This window comes from Lynx rufus, unplaced genomic scaffold, assembly GCF_022079265.1.
Source record: "Lynx rufus isolate CCGP_SWC_20201006 ecotype Redwood Valley unplaced genomic scaffold, mLynRuf1.p SCAF_1, whole genome shotgun sequence".
Taxonomy (NCBI): Eukaryota; Metazoa; Chordata; class Mammalia; order Carnivora; family Felidae; genus Lynx; species Lynx rufus.
In genome coordinates, this window is record NW_025814823.1 from 71,293,991 (window position 1) to 71,321,186 (window position 27,196).

At 42.3% G+C, this 27,196-nt stretch overlaps 1 protein-coding gene across 1 annotated transcript in view; it reads left to right on the forward strand.

The window, feature by feature from the left end:
• CLYBL (citramalyl-CoA lyase) overlaps positions 1–16,513 on the forward strand; it is a 132,708-nt gene extending 116,195 nt beyond the window's left edge. The window contains exon 8 of the mRNA XM_047075324.1: positions 15,290–16,513. Within this exon, the coding sequence (XP_046931280.1) occupies positions 15,290–15,385 (96 nt within the window). The 3' untranslated portion in view covers positions 15,386–16,513. The remainder of the gene's footprint in view (positions 1–15,289) is intronic.
• The last annotated feature ends 10,683 nt before the right edge of the window (positions 16,514–27,196 follow it).

Sequence of the window (27,196 nt, forward strand, 5' to 3'; positions counted from 1 at the left end):
ATTCTGCCCTGAGACCAAAGCCATAGCTGAAGTTCACAGGTAATGCTGGTTCATTTGTGTTTTCTATAGTAATAATAATTATTCTTATTCCATAACTATAATAATTATTATCAAAAATAAAAGTTCTACCTTTTCTTCTGTCCCTTCCAAATAACAAAATTTGTGGGAATACTTAGATCACAAGTAGGTAACTTACTGGAGTTCAGTTTGGTGTCACAGAATTTTTTGTTGTTTTATTTTAATTAGAAGATGTCCCCTTAGTCTAATGTCAGGTAAAAAATACATTAAAAAAATAATAATCTGCTCATATAATCTGTCACCATTCAGCATAGTGGTACCATTTGGGATAATGATACTAGTGACTGCTTTGTTTCAGGAAACTATAGATATTTATAGGCTAAAGAATTTTGCCTGGCACAACAGTCCCCACGAATAGGAATTAGGCTATAGATTGACATTACAAGCTCACCTTTCTTGTAAAAATCTGTTGGAAAAGCTTAAAACATTTCACATACTCTATGCTCCTATTTTAATTCCCATAAGCTAAAATATGTCTAACTTGCAGACATGAGTCGTGAGATATATGTCCACAATATTAATCAAACTTGAGTCTTTCTCCAATCCTTCCAGAAAAATATATTTTGAGATATAACCTTCATGTCATTAATTATTTTAGCTTCAAATTATTGGTAGAAACTTTAGCCAGGATAAATCACTTTCCATGTGATTTACTTTAAATTTATAAAGGATTTTCTTAAAGGCTGATTTTGTTTCTGTTATTTTTTCCATATTAGTGGCAATTCCACTATTTGAAAATTCTCTATTCAGAACTGAATTTAGAATTGCTTATTAAAAATATGATTTTGACAGTTCTTTTTTTATCAACTAAAAATTGTGCATAGTATGAATATTGGATAACTGAAATGAAAACATCTCAAGCAAGTATTTAGTTTATGTCATGATATGTAACTTACATGTTAAGTACATATAAATATTTATGCAATATGTATACATTCATATATTATGATATAGCATATTTTTTCATGTCTCTATTATAAACCCAGTGCTAAATGTTTTCTCTTTTCATATTCATTTCTTCTTGGGCAAAAAATGACAGCTAAAGGAAATGATTAATAGGTAATTCTAGATATCTTAATATAAGAATTTACCATTCGTTTATAAATGGAGACTCTAACAGAAAAAATGTGAAAGAATAGCAAAGTCTATTACATGTGATAGATTTTAAAGATACTTTGCTAGAATATTCCTGTTTCTGCAGTATCCTACCACAAATACGGCTATGCATCATTTTTAGTTTTACTCAGATCATTATTATAGGTGCTTCATTTGGTTTTGGAAGGATTTCGTCTAACTTTTTCGTTATTTTCATTTGTTACAGCTTCACAAGCTGGCTAAAAACCAAGGAAGAGGACATGTTCCCCTTTAAAATCTAGGTTCAGTTAACAATTATAAAAGGTCAAAAACAAGGTCACTACTTGACATAATAACTATAAACATCATCGAAACATTCTACTTTCACTCGCGAGAAAACAATAATGTAAATTAATAAGTTTACATTAATAAGCAAACCCTCTGCTGGAATATAAATTGGGAATTTATATCTTATTAAAGAAAGATTTTTTTTCCTCATGTGAGTCTTTTCATCTAGAGAATTACAAAGAATAATACCCACCCCCCTCCACATACTGAAAGCAAATTATTTTCATAGGTATCTGATTGCAGCTTATACACCTTTCATTTGTGTTTCCAAATGCAGGGCTTTACAAAAGAAATACTGTTTGGGCCAGATGGCCTTCTAGAAGACTCCCTGAGAGAACTCAGAAGTCTCTCTAGCCAAAAATATTGTTTCCGCTTATTCAAGTGCCAGAAATCCCACTGCCACTCTTTCACACAGATCAAATAAACCATCTAAAGATTTGGTTGTTGTCTTTGTCAGCTGAAAGGGTTGATTCCACTAATAGACAACAGTGTACCCTCCCACACCCATGCGTCCCACCACCCACAGCCTTTCCCCCTTTATTTGTAAGCAGGAATACGAAAATCAGAACCGAGTGATGTCTGGTGAAAATGAAAGATGAAGGAACATAACCTTACTTTTGAGATGCATAGTTATTACATTTCTCCCTTTATTTCCTTGTTCATTTAATATTTTTACAATTATATGCCATAGATTTGACTTTAAAAAGTCAAATTCTTTAAAAAGCTGATAGTCTGCCAATGAGGACTTCAAGGCTGATATATGATTCACAACAAATTGCAGATCTAAACATGTATATCAAGGCAATACAGTTCTGGTGCTGATAGATCCTATTTCACAGTTTTAGTGGCAAATGGTTTAGTACTAGAGGATAAGAGATCGTGTATGTAGGTTAAATCTGCTGATTTTTAAAGTTGTTTGCTTCGACCTTAATGTATAGCATGTTCTCAGGGATATTTTAATCAAAATTTTTCTATTCTGATTTATAGTCTCAAGAAATTTTTTTTGCTCAATTTCAATTAAAAATATAATTCTTTTAGTTGGATAAAATCTCAGAAATCTTCTAGTTAAATTATTTCAGTTTACAACTTAATACACTAAGACTCAATAAGGGTTTAGAAGCTACCCAAGGTCACTCACAGCCAAGGTGGTGATAGAGCCCCAACCAGAATTCAGGGCAAACTTTATAAATAAAGATATGAACATAGTTGGCATCATTGAGGTTTCACTTGGGTCCTGGTGACCCTAGGCTAATGACCAAAACCAGACAGAACCTTAAAAGTATTCAGTCACAAACAAAATGTGAATTTGGTTAGTTCACATTGGTATCTTTTTCTTAGTCATACGCTTTTTTTTTTTTTTTTTGCCTGAGCAGAAACTGCTGAGGAGGGAAAGAGCAAGAGTATCCGTGTGCCTTCCCAGCACTCCCTGCCATCATTCCCCACATGGTGCCCTCCTTCCCAATTCTGTCCTGCCCCAGAAAGACTTCTGCTCTGATCACCACACACCCCGTTCTGTTCTATTAGTCATCTTTCATTCTATCTCCCAGTGTAGATTGGAAACTCTCCGAGCTACACTGGGAGCCTTTGGCAAAGAGGCCGTATCTCGCCCTGAGCCTCGTTTCATCTCGCTCGAAGGACAGGTTCCCAATGTCCTGTTCTTACACCTGTGGTTGCACAAACACACCATGGCTTTCAGCATCTTTAATTGCAAGATCCAAATACGGGCCATGAAAAGGATGGTTTTACTCCTTGGACATCTCTCTTTTTTTCCTCGTAGAGTATTTCTCTTTTTGTGTGTGTGGGTCCATATGTGTGTGATTCTATGTATGGCTTTCCTGTTCCTTCCTCGTTTTTCCTTTCCACGAATTCTTGCTTTTTTCTTCTTTTTCTTTATCTGTTTTTGATTCTCTCCCTTTTTTTCCTCTTTTTCTTTCTCTCTCTTTACCACATCATCTCCATACCCCACGACCATCTGTTGCCTTCTCTCCTTTATCTGATTATAGTAAAGAAGTTCAGAGCATTCTTTGAATTTTTTGTTGTACTTATTAAGGAATTTTATAAATCTTTTTATATTAAAAGCAGGGGAATTTTTATTTTATTAAAAAAATCAAGAGTTTCTACAATTTTTTTTTTCCATTTTAGGTTAGTGGACCTGAATGAAAAAAAAGTAGGGAACTTTCTCACCACCACCCTAGGGAGTAAGGAATTCTATTTGCTGAATCACATACCTCCCCACAGCATTTTGGACAGAAATAGGTATACAATATACATTTAGTAAATACTATTTAGCAAACTAGTTTCCAAGTTTCTGACAGTGCTAGAAAGAAATTATTCACTGTACTTTTAACAGTTTATATCATACTGACCTTTTGTTCACTTCTAGAATAATTGGAAGAAAATCTTTTCACCAGTTATTTCATCATTGTTCTTCAGTGATATTTTAATAAATCTTTGAAGTTTAAAGTGACTTTGAGTTAATGTTAGTTCATGTAGATGTGTTTTCCAAAGAAAGAATGAGCCCACAGGTTATAAAATAGAAGTGTAATATTACTGCTCTTAGCTACAAGCTGCCTTAAAATGACTTCCACCCTCTGCTTTTGTCATAGGCAATACCAGCTTAAATATGGCATAAAATATTCTAAATTAAATAAAAATGTTTACATGTTTAATTCAGTGTTAAAAATAAAACTATTTTCAAGTAAGATTTCTGGTTTAAAAAAAATCTGAGAGGAAGATGATGGCTGCAGAGCTCTTCATAATTAACTAAAAATCAACCCATTATTCACTTAACAATGGGTGAATTTTATGGTATGCAAATTATACCTTGATAAAGCTATAAAAAAAAATCCAGAAAATTAAGTATGACCTCGAATGTGCTAGCAAATGTGGAAACTCCTTTAGATTGCAATATGCTTATAAATCCAACTTTCATTTCAGTAGGTAGCTTTCTATGTGGCATACCTGGCCAGGTTTTTCTAAATTTCCTTGTCAAAAGATAATTTAAAATAAAGACATGTCTGTCCCTATCTGATCATCCTGCCTGAATATTTTTAAAGATACATCTTGCAGCCTACATTTCGTGGGCTCTGAGAAGAATTTTCAAAACGAAGGCACCTTTGGTCTCCCCTTTCCGTTTGTGTAGTAAAAATGGCTCCAATCCACTGAGACCCTCCATCTGGGCAAGTAGACAACTCGGGACCTGTCACATATTAAGATAATTGACCCAAACATTCACCTCTGCTCTCCTCCCTCCTGTCCAGTCACCTCTGTCTTCCCTGCCAAATTCATCTCGCAAGCCTTCCACTGTCTCTTCTTTTCTCCTCCAGCCTCCTAAAACTGTTGGTAAAGTCCCCAGATAACCTTACTGGAGTATAACACAAGTGTTTCCATTTTCCATGCAGGGCTAAAGCTAAGTGATTTCATGCTTCCTTTTTAAAAAGCAAAATGTTAATGATGTCTATTCATTTTACATTCACTCAGTTTCCACATTCCGGGGAGTTTCCTCCTTTTTATATAAATGCATTGGGCCATTTGCCTTTGCCAGTATTCTTCCTTCTCCTGCTCTCTGTTGCTGGAAACCCTGTCCTGTTTTACCTCCTCCTCCAGTGTAAGTGATGCTCCCAATATCAGGTCACCTGCATTTCATTAGTATCTCCTCAGCTGATATTCTAAGCTTTTAAGTTCTTTTAAATGTACTTGTTTTCAAATACTGATGAGGTGTCAAATTCTGTCACACCCCTGAGTCTAGTTTCTTAAAGTGACAGTTCAGTCTCTGATTTATGTTTGGAGGGGGTGGGAAGCTTTAGGCATGAGTTGGCCTCTGCTCATTGCACCCTCCAGAATGTTGATGTCCCTCAGAACCCTCAAAGCTACTCTGAAGACGTAAAATCCTGTTATGATTCAAATACTGTACACTTCACTGAACCTTTCTGTGATAAATGGAATTAAATCATCTCCAGCCAACAATAGCAGTGGCAGGAGTAGCAGGGATTGTGGTGGTGGCGATAGCAATCAGGTAGAGGTGACAGCATTGGCTGTGGTAGTGGCAGCAGTCTCAGAGAGGACATAGTCACAGCAGCAGTGACAGGAATGGTAGTGGTGGCAGCAGTGGCAGCTCCCATGTACTGAGAGCCTGTTGCGTGACAGGCCATTGTATACATTATTTTATTTAATTCTCAAGACAATTTTCTAAGGGAGGTATTATCATCCCCATTTTACAGGTGAAGAAACTGAGGCTTAGAAAAGTAACAGTGTGTGCTGCAGATCACACACAGCTCGGAAAAGGCAAAGCTTGAGTTCAAGGTGTAGCTGATCCAAAAGCCCATATTCCTAACCTCTGCACCAAGGTGCCTTAAACAAGAGAAGCAAGACCCTTTCTCTGTATGTATCTGTGTGCACTTTTTGTTTCAGCTACAGAATACCACCTCAGAACACCCATCCTGGAGAGTTGTCTATTTCTGTTTGGTGGAAAGTCACAGAGGGGCTGCCTGGACAGGTGATGCTTGGTGTCCTCTTGGGCCACTACTGACCTGGCCGGTGGAAGTGCCCTGGGGAGCACCAGGGGCACTGCCTTCCAGACCCCACTGATGGTTCTGTGCTCAGAGTTTGTACAGGTCGGAGAACTACAAGAGTTTGTACAAGTCGGGAAAAGATGGAGGAAAGGAGGCAGCTTCTCCAGGCTTTTTCACCTTTCAGAAATCGGAAAATAAATCTGATAGGCTGTCCAGCAGGCAGGATCCCCGACACCCCATGCCCCTTCTAAGGCCGTGTCTGAGACAGGGGCTGAGATGCCTTCCCAAGCAGTTGTCGCTGCATTCACCAGTTGGCTCAAAACTAACCCCTCTTCAGATATTCCAACTATTACATTCTTAGGAATCATTTAAAGGGCTTCCCCATCAAAGGCCATGGAATATCATCTGTCAGAATCTCAGCACTGGTAGTAATGACCCATCAGCCCAATGTGAATTGTTGACCGTGTTGAATGAATTCAGCTGAACTCTTAGAAATTCATGTAGACTATGTTAGCATCTAAAATTCTCTGGCTATTGCAGGAATTGGCTATTGAATTTTAATTCAAAATATTATTAAAATATCTACCAAATTGTCACTACAATTTAGGTGTTAAAATAAGAAAAACATGTTCTCTATTTTCCAAGTCTTCAGAAATATTCTTTTACTACCTTAATGGCAACTTTAAAAGACGTGTTTCTATAAAGCAAAGGGTTACTGTTACTAAGAAGCACATACAAGGATCAAATGTCATCCCCTTTAATCTTTCTTACAAATGCTTTAGGATTTTTGAGAACTTAAAATATCATTCACATATTTATTATTGAATTTTTTCTCACTGAAAATATTCTTCAGTATTTCTGATGTCATAATAATTATAGTAAAAACTGTCAAGTGGAAACTCAGGATGGAAGCATGTTATATTTCAGTTGTTCCTGAATTCAGTTATTAAAGTTACATTTTCAGGGCACCTGGGTGGCTCAGTTGGTTAAGCGTCTGTCTCTCGATTTCACCTCAGGTTTTGGTCTCATGGTTCTTGAATTGGAGCCCCGAGTTGGGTTCTGCACAGATAGCACAGAGACTGCTTGAGATTCTGTCTCTCCCTCTCTTTCTGCCCCTCCCCTGCTCGTGTGTGCTCTCTCTCTCTCAAAATAAATAAACATTAAAAACTTGTTTTAGCTTTTAATTACATTTTCACATATTTGCTTATTTGCACCTTACCTATATACCATTTTTTCAGCCTCATCCTGAGTAATAATATCTCTGAAATAAGCTTAGATATGATAGTTATTTTTTTATAAATCACATCAAAATAAAAAAATTAAATATATAATATATAAAACAAATATATATTAATTTTTTATATTTAAATATTTTTCTTTAATCATCTCAGGTACTGCTGTTACCAGTCATACTTTGGGGTACACCACTTAGAAGAGTTTGGGATTTCAGGTGGTAAGCCTTAGGCTCTAGTCCTATCCTTCCCATAAGTTTCTTTGAAAAGGTTAACTAAATCTGAACTGGCTTTTGCATCTCTAAAATAGAAAGTACCATGCCCTCCCTCCTGCAAGTGAGAAAATGTCTTTGAAATGTTTTGTAAAATCATAAAGTACTATTTGATGAAAATCTCTTTTTTTTTTTTTTTTTGTAATGGGTCTTCCTGATAAGATTGCATGCCTCCAATTTTTAGTTTGGAAATGAATATTATAGGCTTTCTAAGGACTATGGTTAACTAGAGTATAGGCTACAGTTGCTGAAGGAATCTTCATATTTCCTCCTCAAGGGAGAATGAACATCCTTCCCCTAACTCCAGCACCCTCCTCTGGTGCCCAGGTCAATCCATCTACCATGGTCCCACTCAGAAACAAAGCTGGACCAGGCCAGCTCTTAGCTTTCCCATTGTTGGATCCCCAGATCATGCTTAGAGGGAAAATGCCCAGAATAAAGGAAAGGAACAGATTGTTCAGCCTTTTCCCCTCAGAGTCCAAGAAGGAGCAAGTGTTGGGTCTACCAGGGCATGTGGCAAGAACAGAGGGATTCCAGTGGGTTCTAGTCCAGCTTCATCAAGCAGAGGCTGTCTTGTGCCTTGTCGTATGGAAAGTCAAGCAGCTAATGAGTAACAGAACCAGCAGTCATCCCTATTAATTTGGCTGGATTAGGCTTCCTTTTCCTAATGCTAGAGAATCCCATTCAGCCATAGACAGATGCAGTATCTCATACTGTGGTCCTCCATTTTGCTTGACTTGTTGAATCACTGGTGACCAGAAGCGTGCAAGGCTCTTGCAAAACAGAGAAAGCCAACCCCACTGGTTTGTCTCTACTTGCTATTCCCAGTCTCTCCTCACGCCCCCCCCCCCCACACACACACACACACTCCTTGGTCCTTTGGCATACCTGACCTTCTAAACCTGACACTTTTTTTTCAGAGTGAGACAGGAAGTGCATGTGCACAAACAGGACAGGGGCAGGGGGGTGGGAGAGAGAGAGGGAGAGAGAGAGAATCCCAAGCAGGCTCCATGCTGAGCATGGTCCCACTCGGGGCTCAATCCCACAACCCTGGGATCATGACTTGAGCCGAAATCAAGAGTTGGACACTCAATTGACTGAACCACCCAAGCACCCCAAAACCTCACTTTAAATGTACCTATTCCTTGAAGTCCTTTTCTGGCAAGACCACCTCCATTTTGATGGCTCCATTTCTCTGTAGCCCCTCAGTCTTTAAGTGCTACAAATGTGACAGACTTACTTGCACTTTAACTGTTAAGACATATGCATGAGTTAACCTGACCCCAACCCAAGATCACATTTGTTGAGGTAAGTCACTGTGTCCTACTGGAGTCTAAGCAAGTGTTAGCCAACTTACCAGTGGTATTACCAGACCAGGAGAAGGTCATGTGGCATAGAAAGATGCTTGCAGATGAAGGAGAAGAAATGGTTAAGATAGATAGCATCTTCCCCTATCACCCTCCCCTCAGTCATCCAACTTGAGCCCCACCAAAGAGCCAAGCTCCACTTGAAACCATGTTTTGAGTACTGGGTTCTGGGGATTCAAAGATGTATGAGACATGGCCCCTTCCCTCAAGAGTCTCACAGCTTACTGAGAAAGATAGCAGTGTAAACAGATCATTACAATAGAGTGTGACAAGGGTTGTAATGAGAAGCTGTATAGAGAAAGGAAGGTGAGGGGTGCCTGGCTGGCTCAGTCAGTAGAGCATGTGACTCTTTTTGTTTTTTTTTCTTTAAGTGAGCTCTATATCCAATATGGGGCTTGAGCTCATGACCCCAAGATCAAGAATTGCATGCTCTACTGACTGAGCCAGCCAGGTGCCTGGAGCCTTGAGTTTTGAACTCAGGTTGGTGGGTTTGAGCCCCAAGTTGGGTGTAGAGTTTATTTTAAAAAAAAGGAAGGAGAGATCAGTCCTACCAGGGAAGTCTGGAAACGCTTCATAGACATGACATCTGACATTTTGAAAGATGAAGAGTGTACAGGACAGACAAGGAGAGGTGCTTCAGAGCAGAGAACAGAGCATATGGGAAAGGTACAGAAGAGTGTGAGTGTGTGGGTGGATAGGTGGGTAGACTGGCAGGAGACAAGGCTGAAAGCAGAGGTAGGGTCTAGTCTCCTCATGGGGAGCCCTGGTCAGGAGATTGCACTTGATTTTGTAAGTCCAGAGGGAACCACAGCCAGGTTTAAGAAAATGGATGATCCTGTCCAGTATTTTAGAAAGATAACAACATGATCCCAATTAGGAAGGTGCTCCTTCCCAGTAAGTATCCCAGCAGTCTCTCAGTAAGACCTCCCCATGGGGCTGTGGGTGCCTGGCAACCAAACTAACATCCTTAAAGGAATGTCATAACTGAGTCATGAGGAAACCAAGGCCATAATAGGGCCTGTCCAAGGACTCTCCAGGGTGATAGGTTGAAAAACTGGAAAGAAAGAAGAATGAAACAGTGTCCATCAGAATACCTCAGTGGAGCATCACCCTCTGCCTTTTTTTTTTTTTTAATTTTTATTATTTTTTTAAAAATTTTTTTTTCAACGTTTATTTATTTTTGGGACAGAGAGAGACAGAGCATGAACGGGGGAGGGGCAGAGAGAGAGGGAGACACAGAATCGGAAACAGGCTCCAGGCTCTGAGCCATCAGCCCAGAGCCCGACGCGGGGCTCGAACTCACGGACCGCGAGATCGTGACCTGGCTGAAGTCGGACGCTTAACCGACTGCGCCACCCAGGCGCCCCAACCCTCTGCCTTTTTGAGGAGTAGGGAGGAGCAGCTGACTTTGTGAGGGAGGAAGAGCTAATCACAGGCCATGCTGGGCCTCCCAAGATTTAAGCAAATAGAGGGCACAACCAAGATCTTGAAGAAAAATTTCATAATGGCCAAGGCTGACAAAAGTTTTAGGAATTCCCTGGAAACTGCCAAGGTAAGTGTTTCACTGGGCACTAGACTTAGAGTCATGCAGGAAGAACGTCCCCCTGAAAAAGAAGGACTGTGACAGCTGTACTCAAATGTTCTCACTTGTGCCAGTGGAGCACCACCATCACTGGAATGTCAGAGGGAGCTCCCTGGATGCTCAGAGATGTGATTTGGAAATAAAGTGAGTAGGAAAAGAATTAGATCAATTTGTATTTCTAGTAAATTACCCTAGAGAAGATTCAATACTCTAGAGAAAACATTCTCGAGTGTTAAGTGCCAGAAATCAAAATGTCGGGGCGCCTGGGTGGCTCAGTCGGTTGGGCATCCGACTTCGGCTCAGGTCATGATCTCGCAGTCCGTGAGTTCGAGCCCCGCATCGGGCTCTGTGCTGACAGCTCAGAGCCTGGAGCCTGTTTCAGATTCTGTGTCTCCCTCTCTCTCTGACCTTCCCCCATTCATGCTCTGTCTCTCTCTGTCTCAAAAATGAATAAACGTTAAAAAAAATTTTTTTAATTAAAAAAAATCAAAATGTCTGAATATTTCCTATAAATGTGATCACTGTTGTCATCACACCACCATCATCATCAACACTTTTGCTTTCAAATTGTAAGTCAGATTCTCCCCCATGAAGAACTTCCAGGTCTGGTAAAGTTCATGTTATCTCAGTGCCTGCCTTACCAACAGGGAATGACTGAGTTGTTAGAAAAACTATAGCCCAGGGTGCCTGGGTATAGCAGTCAATTAGTTCAGCATCTGACTCTTGATCTCAGCTCAGGTCCTGATCTAATGGGTTCATGAGTTAGAGCCCCGCACCGGTCTATGTGCTAACAGTGCAGACCCTGCTTGGGATTCCGTCTCTCCAACCCTCTCCCCCTCCCCCACTCATGCGTGTGCGCGCGCGCTCTCTCTGTCTCTCTCTCTCTCTCAAAATAAATAAGTAAAGTTAAAAAAAAAACAACTATAGCTAGCCCAATGGTTATTGTTTTCTGTGCTATGCAGATAACATGCATGCTAAGGTGATACTGTCCTTCACTTCCAGGAGCCTGAAACCCTAAACATGTGTGTAGTAAAATGTGCCAAAGTGACTGACCAGTGATTTATTACAACAAATAATAGGTAATCGTTGACTAAAAGCCCACTGCATACAGCGCTCCATGGCAACTCTAACAGGAAATGCATGACGTATGCTAGGTATACAATATCGTATCCGTGTGAATAGTGCAAACTGGCAAACATGATCCTGAATGGATAAGAAGGGCAGTCACTTCAGACCCAGAGATCTCTCTGTGCTCTTCACAGTGGCCTTTTCTCTAATTCTTGTTGCATTTTATGGCACCTGCTTCTTCTCTTTCCTGTCTCCCCCAGCACACTGCTCCTTGAGGGCACAGATCAGATCGTATCCATATCAAAGTGGGCCTGTTTCTTTTTTTATAACAATTTTTTTAAAGTTTATTTATTTATTTTTGAGAGAGAATCCCAAGCAGGCTCCACACTATCAGCACAGAGTCTGACTTGGGGCTCAAACCCACAACTGTGAATCATGACCTGAGCCAAAATCAAGAGTGGGACACTTAACTGAGCCACCCAGGTGTCTCAGCCTTGTTTCTTTTATGTGTGTGTGTGTGTGTGTGTCACACACACACACACACTTTTTTTTTAATGTTTATTTTTGAGAGAGAAAACACAAGCGGGGGAAAGGCAGAGGGAGACAGAATCCAAAGTAGCCTCCAAGCTCTGAGCTGTTAGCGCAGAGCCCAACAGGGGGCTTGAACCCATGAACTGTGAGATCATGACCTGAGTGGAAGTTGGATGCTTAACTGACTGTGCCACCCAGGTGCCCCAGCCTGTTTTTAAGCAGGGGAACTAAAACACCGAACTTCTCTAACTTGAATGTGCGTCAGAACCATGAGAGGATTCCTGGCCAATCCTTCACCCACCAGCCTTCTGCATCAAACCATATAGGATCAGACCCTATATGCATTTTAACAAGCCACGTCCCCTACCATCCCTGTCAATGTATCTGATCCAGTTGGTCAGGAGAACACTTTGCAATCGATAAGCTTAAGGTATAATCCTGGAGCACAGGCTTTGGACCAGCTACAGCTAGCTGTTATCCTAGTCCTATACTCACTGGCCACCGGGCAGGCATCTATAAGTTTTTTAAGTTCCTTGTGCCCCAGTTCCCTCAGTTATAAAATGAAGATAGATATGAAACTTAATAGAAATGAAATAGAACAGTGGCTGCTGGGGATGGGAGTAAGTTGTCAATGGGGACAGAGTTTCAGTTCTGCCGGATGGAAAATTTCTGGAGATCTGTTGCACAACAATGCAAATATACTTAACACTACTAAAGTGTATGTTTAAAAATGGTTAAGATGACAAATTTTATGTGTTTTTACCACAATTAAAAAGAGAAAGAAATTTTTAATGGGGTTGCATAATAGTATTCACTTCACACTGTTATGAGTGGTACCTGAATAAAGCATGTCAAGTCTCTGACATAGTCTCTGATCTAGCAACTGCTCAAAAAATTACAGCTATTATTATTGTTATAGTCGGTAAGGTAGTTCAAGTGGTTAACTATGAATAAGTTACTATTAAAGGCATTTTAAACCTAATGAGAGTCTGAATCTTCAAGCTGATGGAGGTTCTCTATACTTTTTGAAATAGTGTGCTAATTTCTCAGGAAAGCACCAGGCTGGGAAATGGAAATTTATCTATAATCACTCATTAAGGACTGTTTCAAACCCTCCCCACAGACCCAAGCAACTTTTGACAAACTGCATTTTTCCAAATCCTGACCAACAGACATTCACATTTCACATGTAGAGCCTTATGTTTTAAAAAAGCCCACCATATTATAGGTCAATATGTGAAAGCAGGACGGTATTCATTTTGGTAAACTAATTCTTAACACTAAAGTCCTCAATTTGCAGAGATAAAGAAAACAAAGCACAAAAATCTTGAACTTTGTTTTTCAGCTTAAGCTTAATGAAGTCAAGCAAAATCTGCCACTGTAAAAGAAAGGCTCTCCATGAAATACTTTGCGTCTTTGATGTGCATGTGGAACCCAAACAGATTTGGGAAACATGGCATAAGCCCAAGGCCGTCATTTTGATTCTGTGTGCATTGTTTTGATTTCATGTGCATCTATTCTAATTTCATCTCTCCAGCCTATTATTTAAACCTTAGCAGGACTGATGTGCTGTTTTACAGGGGCATAATCCACTTGGTGGTCAGATAACCAGGAGGCCTTCGGTCTTCATCACTTACTCCAATGAGAAAACTAGACTATTGCCTTGTAAAACAGCATGAGTCCCACACCCTGATTTCACATGCTATTCTAACCCACGGAACATCCCTGGAACTTCTAATTGAATTCATAAAATTCATCACGGTCACAGAGATGACCAAAATTAGCTCTAGGCTGAATGAAATTAGGCAAAAGTCAGTCTGGAGATATAAATAGTAAAAACGAGAGGGTTAGAAAATGACTTCAGATACAGGATTTTAGGCCAACACAGGTGTTCATAGGAATCAGATTCTAAGGCTGAGAAGGTTAGGTACTACTGGTTAAACCTCTAATCCCATTGGCTTTTAAATCTCTCTTGATTGAAAACTAAATTCCAAAGTCATTGCTAAGGATCCCCTGCCACTTTTTAAATCTCCATTCCGTGTATAACTCTTGTAATTATGGGAGATAAGGGTTTCCAGAGAGACCAGAAGAGCCATTCCAGAACTTCTGAATAATGACAACATTGACTGTTGAGAGGTGGTACTTGTGAAATCCAGCAATGGATGGCAGTATATGCAGATGGACCATCAGCAAGGATTATGACGGCTCCAGTCCACCAGCATCCTTGCCAACAGGTGGAAGGAAGGAGTCTTAAGAAGAGTTGTGATTGTAAATGGCAAAAAGAAGTGATTAAAAGAACACAAATAACCAGACATTAACTTCAGATTCTGGGCTTACTGCCTTCTGTCCATTTAATCTTTCTTTGGTGCAGTAAAGACACTTCCTCGTTACCTTAATATGGGGGTCTCTGATAAAGGCTTGAGGTTCTGATAACCCAGGTATTGGCTCCAGCTCTAACTTTTCCTAGTCACATGACCTTGGAAAATCACTTCCCTACTCTGGGCCTCAGTTTCCTCATGAGAACAGGACCTAGGACCTAGATCACATGACACATTCAATAAGTATTTGTAGAAGTTTAAAAGAAAATGTATCTGAAAAATGGGGATAAATCAGGAGATCTCAGAGATTCTTTCCAGACTCACCATTCAACAGACCTGTGACTTCTTTGTTACAGGCTCATGTCCCTTGTCATTCTAGTCCTCTCCTACATGTGTGTACCAACAGAGGAGTCTCTTTTTATTCAGTGCAATCCTACCTTACATTTTCTCATCACATGATAGTGTTACCCCTCAATTATATTACAAGAAGGAAGCATTTTGCCATTAACCTGATCATATAGTTATTTTTTCAAACAACGATTGGTTACCAGAGCATATTATTATTTTTAAAGTTCTAGGCAATATTTCAAAACTATATAAGGAAGTATTTGCATTTTCCTTCCATAGTTTTCTGCCTGATTTCAAGAGTTAAATGAACAGTTTCAAATACCTTGTGTGTGATGCTTTTCCCCTCCATTAAAATGCTGAAGGGCTTTTTCTCCCCCCTCTTTAGGAGGAAAAAAGAAATCTTTCCCCTGTAATTTACTTTGGCTTTCTCAAAAGTTGGGTGGGAAAGTCAATATAATTCAGGTGGAATCTAAAATGTTCTTGTTGTACAAGTGTGCACAGAAAGGAAGCCTATAATTTCTGAACATTCTTTTAGGAAGTTTGTATTCTCTGTTTTCCAGGGAGCCTTTACTTTCCAAGGGAGTATGATCGACATGCCATTACTGAAGCAAGCCCAGAACATTGTTACGCTTGCCACATCCATCAAGGAAAAATGATCTGTTAAATGAAGCTCTCATCAGGTGGGCTGAACATATACAGTGGGTTTCTTAAAGACAAACCATAATACTCAAGGCAACTTGTTAGTATGCCAGATTGGAACCTTTCTCCATTTACAGTTCATGGTAATCACAATTTTTTGTTGTTGTTATCTCACTGGCCAGTTGTTCCTCTAAAAATGAACTTTCTTCTTTTTGGTTCCAAGCTTATGATTTTATTGCTCATGAATGTGTTGCAAATATGCACTTACGATTTCACAGGGAGATAAAATCGTGGCGAGAGATGGGCTGAAGGGATGTTAGGTCTTTAATGAAACAGATCTTTTCCGAATACGTATGCTCCCTTCACATTTCTCACGTTAGATGTTTCCCCTGTCGTTCATTTGTTCACTCAACACTGTAAATAATTTTAAGGCCAGTCTTAAAAAAAAAAATAGTAACTACCCAAAGGGTTGCGTTTAGCTCCTAGAAATCTGATAAAACAAGAGATGGCATAGAAAAGTTAAGTATCGTTTTTGTTCATACAGATACCTTGTAAAAATAAATCTTCAAAACCTTACTCTTAACCTCCACCTCCCCAAATGAAACACCCATACATATGGGCTCTAGGTAAGGACTATGAAAGCCTTCATCCTGGGTGAATGCTTTGGGTCAACAGTTACCAGCAATTAAAAAAAAAAAAAATGTGCAGAAACACAAGACCATCTATTCTCTCCCTTAATTTCCCCATTTAACTGTTTGCCATTGAGGCCATTCCCCCCCTGCAAATGTATGGCTGGAACAGGCCCCCTCAGCAATAAACTTGTAGCCTCTAAGAAGACACAATGGGGCAGATCTGGTGCATATGGTCCCCTGCGAGATTTGCATCACATTAGAGATGCTGCTGCAGGTCATATGGGTGGTGTGGTTAACGGGCTTAGTAAAGCTGTTTTGAAGAGGTTAACCCAGCTTGTAGTAAGGGTAAATAAACATAACAACCAGCCATTCTTCCCTATTCAGCATGTGCTCTTATATTGAAGGCTAAAGGGTATTGAAGCTGGGAAGGATCAACTTGTGTTTGCCAGAGGACGCCAATGAAATTTGAAACACCAACAATCAGAGATTTTGTTTCTGCTCCTCATTAAATCATGCGCTTTTGTGTTGAGACTCTGGACGACTGTTCTTTAAGAAATTAACAGAATGGGAAGTTTTAAACTCTACACCAACCTTTTCATGACCTACACAGCAGCAAAGCTGCTACTCTTAGACAAACACTGCGGGGAAGGCTGTTCTGTTTATTTAAATTTGTAAATAGAAAACAGTTTTTGATTTTCATTTTTCACCTCCTCCTACCCCCTTGTTGTTTATTTCCTCCGTGGCCCCTACTGTATGCCCCAACCAGGGGTCTTCTTTGCCCCTGCCTCTTCCAGTTCCTACAGGAAGTCCGAGAGAGAAGTAGAGTTGAAGGATATATACAAGGAAGGGCACCGTGGAACCCAAGCAAAGCAAGAGAGGCCCACACACCATCTTGCATCACCCACCCACCCAGTGCATTGCAGGAAGGGGATGATTCGGTTCTGACAGGCATGCAGAAGGAACCTGACCCAGGCAGGACAGTTCTGGGGAAACACATTAAAACACCCAGCTAATAATCCCAAACTTGGGACCTGAGGAGAGAGCTCTTGAACTGAGTGAGATGGGATGTGTGTGCTAAGCTGGGGTTCTGACCTGCGATGGGCTGCGTGTCTCTTCTCCTTGGTGCACCCCTCCCCCCAGCCCCTCCTGGGAGCTTTGTTACCCTTCACGTTAGTCATTCTGTGCCGCCCCAGGGTTAGCTGGAAAGGAAGGGAGGCACAACCCCATCCTCACGTGGAGGAGCAGGAAGGAGGAAGGTGGCATCTCAGCCAAGGAGATGGGAGAGTGGGAGGTGGGAGATGACTGGCATGCAGCCAAACCAGGCTTCAGGCCTGCGGACAGAGGCAGTGGGCAGAGTGACCCCGGTGGCAGCACCCATCACTACCACCAGCGTTGCAGCTGTTGCAGCTGTGCCGGCCTAGGCTGGTAGTCATGTGCGCACCGGGAGATCCGGGACCACCAGCCCGGTTCTGCCCCTCCCCTCAGAACACACAGACACAGGAGGACTGCTCAGAAGGCAGAAGGCAAGGGGAGACCTCCTCTCATCCTGACCTGTTGCACACACACACCTCCTCCTCCCGGTGTTAGAACTGCCTTAAACATAAGAGGGAAATAAAAGCCTTCCTTCAGACTTCCCTACAGGCAGCCCCCACTTCAACCCAATTGCCCTTCCCATCCTCCTGTGTTGGTGCAGATAACCAGTCCGGGCTTTGACAAGATGAAAGAGCAGACATTCTACTCTCCACCCCAGTTACACAGGCAACCCCCAAACCCTACAGGGGGGCCTCCTCAGGCGGGGGGGCTCAGAGAGGCAAGCCCTCCCTCTCAGGGGACCTCAGATGCCATGGTGAAGGCATTCGGACCTTGAGAAAAGCAGTCCCCTCAGCAAGGTCTAGACGCGGCTAGGACTCCCCACCCCCATCACCAGCAGCCCCGTGGGTTCCTAGGTCCCCCAACCATGTTGGATTGACTGGTCACCACACCCTTTACCTGACACCCAAATGTCGCATTTATCATCTTACTCATAATCCCGTGGTCTGATTATGGTAGGATGGTGAGACTAGGACCCACTTGCGCCAGAAGTCTGGACCAAGGTCCTGCTCTGAGCAGAAACCCTAAGGAGAGCCCCGGAAGAGGCTCTAGTCAGGGTCAGGGACCTTGCGGGGGTTCCTCCAGCTAGGAATGGACTACAAGAGGACCTTGCAACCATCTGATTAATTAAAAACCATACCTGTTTATGTTTTGTATAGCTCATCACAGGCTGCTTTGCCATATCACCCCCTTGTTATTAATTCTTGGGGGCTAAATTATGGATAACACTATTAAAACATTATCAGAACTAATGAGAAACAATTACTTAGAAAATGAGCCAGGACAAGATTGAGTTGAGAACATCAGTGGTGATCACCGTAGATTAGTTTAATAAATCATCAGGTGCAAGGCAGGGCTGACTGTATGTATGCAAAGCCCTGTCACGGGAAAATGAAATTGAGATTTTTTTTTGCATAATTTTTTCATTAATCTCAATAGGACCCGTGTGGTGTAGATTGTTTTATTCCCCTAATACCTTGCCCGAGGGAGGGGGGTGCCCAATAATGTCTTCATTGTTTTACTGAGGTCTTAATGACAATCTGTGACAACCTCATTTTAATGTATAGAGGATTATATCAGTACAATCATGTTTTATTGAAATGGTGAGGGAGACTCCGGTGGGGTCAGGCACTGTCTGTTAGCACAGGATGGGAATTTCCTCTGGAATCTGGGTTCAGTTCCCTTAAAATTTCCAAGTATAGATCCGCTGGCTGCCCTTAGGTCCTCTCCTCCGGGGACAGGCTGGGAAAAGCTTCCTCAAGAAGACTTCACCGCCTCCTATTTGAATGTGAAAGTAGCTGCTTGCATGGCATATTTTGCGGGGTAAATGGAACACACCATGTAGGATTTTTTTTTTTCCTTTTCTAAAATATACCTGTTATTATCATTAACACATTAGCCCCTTAAGAGTTCTGCCCTAGTTCGGGAAAATGACCTTCACTGGAGACCTTAGATTTTCTAACGATGTCTTAAGAGGATAAAAAAGAATACATGCTTTTTAACTTGAAGGATATTCTGGCCTTATGGTTTCCGTTAATCTTGAAAAGCTAAATGTCTTCCGTTTTTGTTTTTGTTTTTTTTACTTCTAGTACTTGGAAGGCAATTGATGGTACAAAACAGGTTATAAGATTATCAGCAGGATGTTGTGCATATTAATACCGGCGAAGGGCACCGAACCGGTCTGTCACCGCAGAGTTTACGCCCCAGGCTCTGGGACACTGTCCTCCCAGCCCAGAGACCCTCCCCCCCGCGAGGTTTCCACATTGCAGTTTAGGGGGAAAGTGGAGGAAAGTAATTAACAGAGCGCAACATTTCAATGTTAAAACTTCCGTCTTCCTTTCTGCGCTTTATTTTAAATCGGGATAAGGGGTGGGGGGTGGGGGGAGGCGCTAACAGCGCACAAAATGGGAAATAAATTACATTAAAATACCTTAACTTAGTACCTGAAATCTTGCGCGGTGGTACCGGGCAGCTTTTTGCTGCCCTGTGACGGGGGATGGTGGCTGTTGTGGGTGGTAGTTTGTTTACATTCCAGCAATTATGCGGTAGCATATTTCCTTCCGAATCGATAAGAATTGCTAAACGACAAAAAGAAAAGTGGTGTGTACGAAAGGAACCGAAATCGTCGTTGGCGCCTTTTGTGGTCATTTGCTGCCGATCGGACCCCGTTCCAGCTAAGCAGACTGAAGCCTGCTGCATTTTTTTTATTCTAAAATTTTTTTTTTCTTTTTTTACAAGTCTTGCAAAAGACCAGGGATTTGTCGCTCGCGCCCTTCTTTAATTTTTGTAAGTGAACGGCACGGTTTTAGTGTTTGCTTCTTCCGATGGGAAAGGCTCGGCGAGCCCGGGCAGCGCGCCCCGTCGGAAGGACGTGCGCCCGCAGGGCCGGGACACGCAGAGTCCGCGTCCCCCGCCGCCCGCGCTTCCCGAGGACCGAGGTCGGCGGGCGGCGCGCGAGGGCACCTGGACGCGGACACTGGCGGCCCCGGAGGCCCCTCGCGCGCCCTCGGGAGGCGCGCCGTCCCTTCCCCGCGGGGCGCAGCCTGGGCCAGGGGAGCCCAGTGGGCCGGGGCTGCGGGCCCCGCTCGTCCGCCCGCCCGCCGCGGGCTGCCCGGAGCCCGCGAGCCTGTCGCGCAGCCCCGCTGTAATGGTGGCAGATCAAAGGCTGCCCCGTGTCCCCGCGGAGCCCGGGACAATCCCGCGCCTTTGTGCGCTGTTGCTAGGAGCCGGAGAAACTAAGGGAAAGTGTCAGGAGCATGTTAATCAGACTCGTTACAGTGTAACAATAACGTCTCTCTCGGGTCTCTCAGGCCCCCAGCACCCCTGGCGCACCCCGCACGCAGGCCGGACACCTGCGCGGGGCCCTCGCGCCTGCCCTGGGGACCGGCCGGCCCCTGTGTCCCTCCAGCCCCGAAGTCCGCGGCTGAGCCGGGCTCGAGGACTAGTCCTAGGGGTCCTGCAAGCGCCTGGCACGTCTCCTGGGCCCGGATCCCCCTTGAGCAGAGCCCCTCGCCCTTAGTCTGTCAGGCTCAAATCCGATCCAAGGCCAGAGGGACCTGCGGAGAAATCGGGTCCTCCTGCTTTTCAGTCATTGAGTTGAATTTCCCAAGTTTGATTCAAACACGGTATAGAATCAAAAGGAAAATGAGCATTACATTTAGGTTGCTTTTTGGTTGAATTTCTTCAAAATACTCTAAAACCAACTTTGCTGATTTCCCTCTCAAACCCATAGAGGGTACTGTAAGCGATAATCCCGAATGTAACAAAACAAAACAAAAACCTTTCCTGAAAGTACAGATTTCTCTGAACTTTTTTGAGAGAATCACTTCATTCGTTTATTCATTCAACAAACATCTGTTGAGCCTGACTGGGTGCCAAACAGCCAGCTAGTGTATGAAAGTCCCAGGACTGGTTCCGGATGCACTTTTCTTTCAAAATTAAAACGCTCTTGTGTGAAGTCAAAGGAAGAGCAAAGGCGTAAAATAATGTCAAATGCCAAAACAGAAAGTGCTATTGACTACAGTAGTGATAGAAACAAGAGAGGTGCGGATTAAGAATTTAAAACATCTGAAAAACTACACACCCTATGCTTGGAAAACCAGCCACTTTTTTCACCTGTTCCATCTCCTCCCCCTCTTTCAGTTTTTAGGAGCTCAGCCAGGCTGCGGTCCCGAAGCCTGGAGTCCTGCCTAACGTCTGAGGAGTGAAGTCACTTTGTAAACAGCCTGTCAGACTTGCTGAGGGAACACTCAATCTTGTCCCATTCTCCCCTTGCTGTCCGTGCCCAGGGAATTGGGAGGCTGTGCTCAGGCTTGGACAGAATCTGGCCAACTGGAGGTGCCTTCCTCTGGTATCTGCTCTTGTGCAGGAACCAAGGAAGTTCCCTTGGTTTAACTGCTGAACCCTAAGTCAAAGACCAAAGCTTTCTATTTATCAGAAAGGGTAGAAAACTCACTCTCAAATCACCTGTGCCTATTGACCGAGGGGGAATCCTGTAACTATGTTAGACTTCTCCATTGGTCAAAATCAGTTTCTCACACTGTGTGTGTAACATGTAAGCATATAGAAAACTGGTCCCAGAGATTAGTCTAAGCCCTGGAAGGAAATTTCAAGATTCCCTTCATTACATATTATAAGAGAGTTGATATACTGAAAACTCCATCTTGTGAAAAACAAGGGAGACCAAACATCAACTATATTGTGATGTTAAAATATCTAGCTAAAGGGGGAGAAATTCAGTGACAAGAAACTGGATTTTTTGGACTACATAATGCCACATAACTGGTTTGGCTGGGTTCTGTTTTGTTTTTAAACAATGAATAAATTGCCTTAGTTATTCAGACACAATGAAAGAATCAAGAGAAAAATGAACGTTCCATTTCAGATAGTTTTGTGGTGGAGAGTTTCTTCAGAAGACTATATACTCTAGGCATCTGGCTTAATTTTTTGTTTTGTTTTGTTTTGTTTTGTTGTTGTTGTTAATGGGCTCTTTTGAGTTCCGTGGAAGGAAGAACATAAAAACCAACATGAATTTCTGGCTTAGATTCTCTGGAAAAACTGTGTTAATAACCTGAATTCCCAGATGCGGAGAAGAGCACATCCATTGCCTCAAGCGGATTTCTCGGGACTGGAATTCATGCAGCAACTTCCGGGGAGCTCTAGGATGCTTCTCCGGGTCTAGCTTGAGGGAGCTCCTGTCACCAGGAGCCCCAGGGGCACTTCAACACCAGTGACACATCACGTGTGTCCAGGGGCCCTGGCCATGTGCGGCAGGATACCACTGGCTGCAGCCCCTGACTTTGCAAAGTCTTTGCCTAAGCTGCAACCCCTCCCACTCCCCCACAACTCCTCACCATTCTTCAAGACACACCCAGAAGGTCTGTGAACTCTCCCCACACACAACTTGCTGACGTGTCCCCCACACTGAGTCCTTCCAATGCATTGCATCAGATTTCTGCTGTAGTACTTATGCATGTGTGTCCCCCAGAGTGTGGATGCCCTGAATACTGGACATTCCATGCATCTCCACATCCCTCTCCTGCTCATCTGTTACCCCCAGCAAGAGTTCGATAAAAGTGTGTTTATTCGGATTGTGGACTGAGTGTTTCCTCCCTCCAATGTTTAGGTTCAAATCCTGCCTTTCCGATCACCAGGCTGTATTACATTCAGACAAGTCATTTATTCTCTCTGAGCCATCAGTTTCTTCGACTATAATAATAGCAGCTAACTCAAAGAGCTGCTATGAGGAGGCTGTGAGCATAGAAATGCACCACCAAAGTCCCCCTTCCAGCGTCACTCATTTGGTGGGCCAGGGCTGGGGGGTCAGCAGACAGCCTCCAGCTGCCAGCTCCTCCTTCAACATCTGCCTCAGCTGCAGACTGCTGCCTTGCCCATGGTCTCAACCTTCTCAAGGCAGCCTGCATCCAGTAAATTTTATGTTGTGTATATATTAGCATGACTAAATAATCTTTAAAAATGAATGAATGTCAAGTAAATAAAAAAACAAACATAGTACTTTTTAAAAAGCTCTAAAAAAATAAAAATAAAAAATAAAAAAGCTCTAGCATCATGCTTGATGCAAAGCAGGCGTTCAGGAAAGGTCAAATACTCTCCATCCCAGTGCTGAAACTGCGCTGTAGTCCAGGATGGAAGTCCCCCTGCAGCAAAACTGGCTGGAAAGTGAATTTCTATTAAGTGAACGCCATTTTCTCAATTACATGTGTTGGTAGGTGAAGGATAGGTCCTCCCAGGAGAACCTACTGGTGGGACCAATCCCTGGACATTTCTGGGTATGGCGGCAACTCCAATAGCCACGTGCATTCCAGGGGAGCTTTGTGGCTTTTGTTGTTGTTGTTCAGAATCTGCTAGTCCCATTCCTGAACTATGGAAATCTCTCACGACAGCGCTGTTCTGACTACAAATTCACGTTCTCATTCTGTCCAACCAACCTAATTTTGTAGAGGACCCTGAAGCTTGCTCAGGGGAGGATTATGCAGTACCGATTCCTGGCTGAAGAGGGCTCCATTCACATAGAAAAACTACAGTGTGAGTGTGCCTCTTGGAGTTGGGCAAATAATTGGCCCTTTTAGTGGACTTGCTCAAGGTCACACAGCTGGCAAAACTAGGACTACAACTAATGTCTCGAAATTAAACCACTAAACCACATGGCTGCACACCCAAGAAGTCCTCGGATTTCTGCTTTTACATTAAATTCCCCATTAAGGAAGCTGCAAGTTTTCTGAAACAATGAGAAAATAGCTGAAACCTCTTTTTCAATAACTGCCTCCTTCAGACGCAGTGCCTGACCTGGCAAAGATCTTTGAACTCATCACAACTGAAACAGCTGGTCATCAAACGCAGTCAGGAAGCTCCACCACCAGGAAAACACTAGCTCGAAGTGGGCCTTCCTGGCTCATCTCCTAGACTGAATATTTGCATCACAGCCCACTGAGGACTGACTGGTCTAAGTGGCTGGAGAATGTCTGGAGTGGTGTAAAGAAAGGAGTCCCAGGGGCGCCTGGGTGGCTCGCTTGGTTGGGCGACTGACTTCGAATCAGGTCATGATCTCACAGTCCGTGAGTTCGAGCCCCGCATCGGGCTCTGTGCTGACAGCTCAGAGCCTGGAGCCTGTTTCGGATTCTGTGTCTCCCTCTCTCTCTGACCTTCCCCCATTCATGCTCAGTCTCTCTCTGTCTCTAAAATGAATAAACGTTAAAAAATTAAAAAAAAAAGAAAGGAGTCCCAGTGGAGGGATGAAGGAGCAGGGTGTAGACCTCAAGACTCACCAAGCTGTGTTAGCCTGGGTCCCCCCTTGGCTCTGGCCTCACTGCTTTGGCCCCTTCTCCATGGCCTTCATTCTGTCTCATCTTTCCTATCTAGTCTTTGTGTCCACTGTGGTTCTGCTTCCACGTCCCTCTTCCTTAGTTTTACCTTCCTTCCCCCGCTGGCAATTCCAAAAGCAAAATCAAGAAAATGAGGTAAAAAAAAAATTTTTTTTTTTCCTCATTCTGTGTCCATATTTTGGAAGTAAATCTGGCGTCTTAAGTTGTGAGCTGCTTGCATGATGCTCCATAGTCCTTCATTTACTGTGAACTTGGCACAGGAAGTTTATTAGCCCATTTTACTGCAGAGAGCCCAAGTGCAGAGGACAGCTAATATTGTACTTTGGGAATCAAAGTAGAAATGCCAGTGAGGCTGCTAATTATTCAGTAAATTAAATATTGCTGCCAAAACTGCTATTCCTGATTTCCTGCATTTGATCGTGCTGTCTTACTGCAAAGGCAACATTCAGATTCTATTTAAACGACAAAGATGAGGGTCCTGCAAATTGGTTACTGGTTCCTTATGTTTTAGTAGAAATTATTTGAGTGTGCGGCCTGAAATTCATGATACTTACAAGTAACGAAGTCCAAGGGTATAAAATTTGATTTCCATCCTGTTTTTAATCTTATTCCTTTGGGGGTGGAGGGGTGAAGGGGACATTATCGGAAAGGTAGCAATAAGTGATTATGATTATTTATAAAAACAGATATTTGCAAATTATGGTAAACATTCCATTTTAGATAACTAAGGATGTGACCCCCCCCACCGAAATCATTTTTTACAACTCTGCTTTGTAAAAACCTTCTTAAAAAACAATTAGTCTTTGTGTTCACCTAAGGAATTTTAAATTGTGAGATATATTTATGAGAATATTTAAGGTAAATATTTCCAAAATAAGAAGCAAATGAAGGGACCATGAATTTGTACACACTGCCTCTGAAAATGAGCACATTTTTAAAATGGTTTGTTCAAACGGGGCCATTGGCCTTTTTCCTTCCTTCTCAAAGAGCATATGTGTTAGATTAGTACTCAGAAAAGAGTGTGTTTTCATAGCCTCCGGTGCTGCATTTATAAAAATCATGATGATTTCAGAACTGCACCTTCATTTTTTGAATTTTCAAAAACTTGTCCCTTTTTACTCTTTTATTTTCTTTCAACAAAACAAAGACCGAAGAACCCTTTAAGAAATTTTATACATTCCCACAGAGTCCCAGTTTGTTGACCTTCAGGCCACAGAGTAAAACCTTTCTTTTAAGTCAAGCATTCCCCATTGGGAAGCGCTCCAGCTTTTTCTTTTTATGAGGAATTTTAACTGCTGGACTTAATTTAATTATTGTATTTTGTACATACTCCCAGAAGCCCCAGGGCATGAGCTTTACTTTTTTCAAAACTTTCAAATGAATCTTTAGAAATGCACATCTCTGATGGTAATGTTACTTCTTTCACTTGTATTTCTAATCTAAATACCAAACTTGGATCTGTTTCTTGACTTATTCATGGAGAGGTTTCAGCTTGGCATTTCTTTGCCACAGATACACTTGTGAGACGACAAGCAAGGATGTGGTTATTTGAGCCCTTAGTGTGGGTGCCTAGGTTTTATAACAACAAAATAAAAACCATCTCCAGTTGAATTATGTTTTAAAACATAGTATGTTTTTAAAATCTGATGGCTCTGGAAACATAGTCTCCAATAAGGACAGTTCCTACGTGGATATTGCCTTGACATCAGTAGCATGCTGGCCCCGTGGCTGCGGTCTGCCCCCATCTGCCTTTTAGTGTCTATGAGATCTCCCCCAACATCAGCTGCTCCTCCCTGATCCCAGCAGAGGTTCACGTGTGAACACACACTCACGCACAGGGACTTGTCAATTCAAGCTAACAGCAAAGATCCAATATCTTCATTTCTTCTCTACTTTATCCATAAACATTTCATTGGATCCCCCTTGATTTCCAAACCAAAAACTTCAACCACATCTTGACTCTCAAAGGTGGAAAAAAAAAAAAATATATATATATATACACATATTTTGTAATTGCCTGAAAACTCATTTACGACTGTGTAAGTGTAGGACAAACATAAATTTTCCAGCTTCATAAGATATGCCCAAAATACCTCATGGGGTTGGGGTTGGGTCAGTTATGTGAAGTAAGTTTCATTGTAGGAATGCTGAGATCTTTGAATTTGGAAAGATGTTTTGTTTTTATTTTTAAATGTTTATTTTTGAGAGAGAGGGAGAGAGAACGAGTAGGGGAGGGGCAGAGAGCGAGGGAGAAAGCCCGACGTGGGGCTCAAACTCACAAACCGTGAGATCATGACCTCAGCAGAAGTCAGACAGACGCTTAACTGACTGAGACACCCAGGTGCCCCTGGCTGCCCCTGGAAAGATGTTTTTTAAGCAGAATTCTCTGTGAAGTGAATCTGATTTTCTTATTGACTTTGATTGAAAATTTAAAATTATAGAAATCACAGCCTTTAGGTGCCAGAGAAGGACTTGAGAGATCATCTAGGCCAATTGTTCTCAGCCTAGCTGCACATTAGAATTACCTGGTAGGTTTTTAATAAATACCTATGTCTGGCCCCCACCGAGACTCATTAAATCAGACTGTAGTCTGACCTGTCATTTTGCAGATTAAAAAGAAAAATAGCCAAGCGAAACCCTGAAAGATTAACTGTGGCTTTTACATTAAGGGTCTAAGTCTAATTATGCCGTAACATAGTTTGGGAACTCCTAGCCAGGCTAAACTTCAGAAGCAAAATTACTTATAAGTAAATAACAAGTAAGT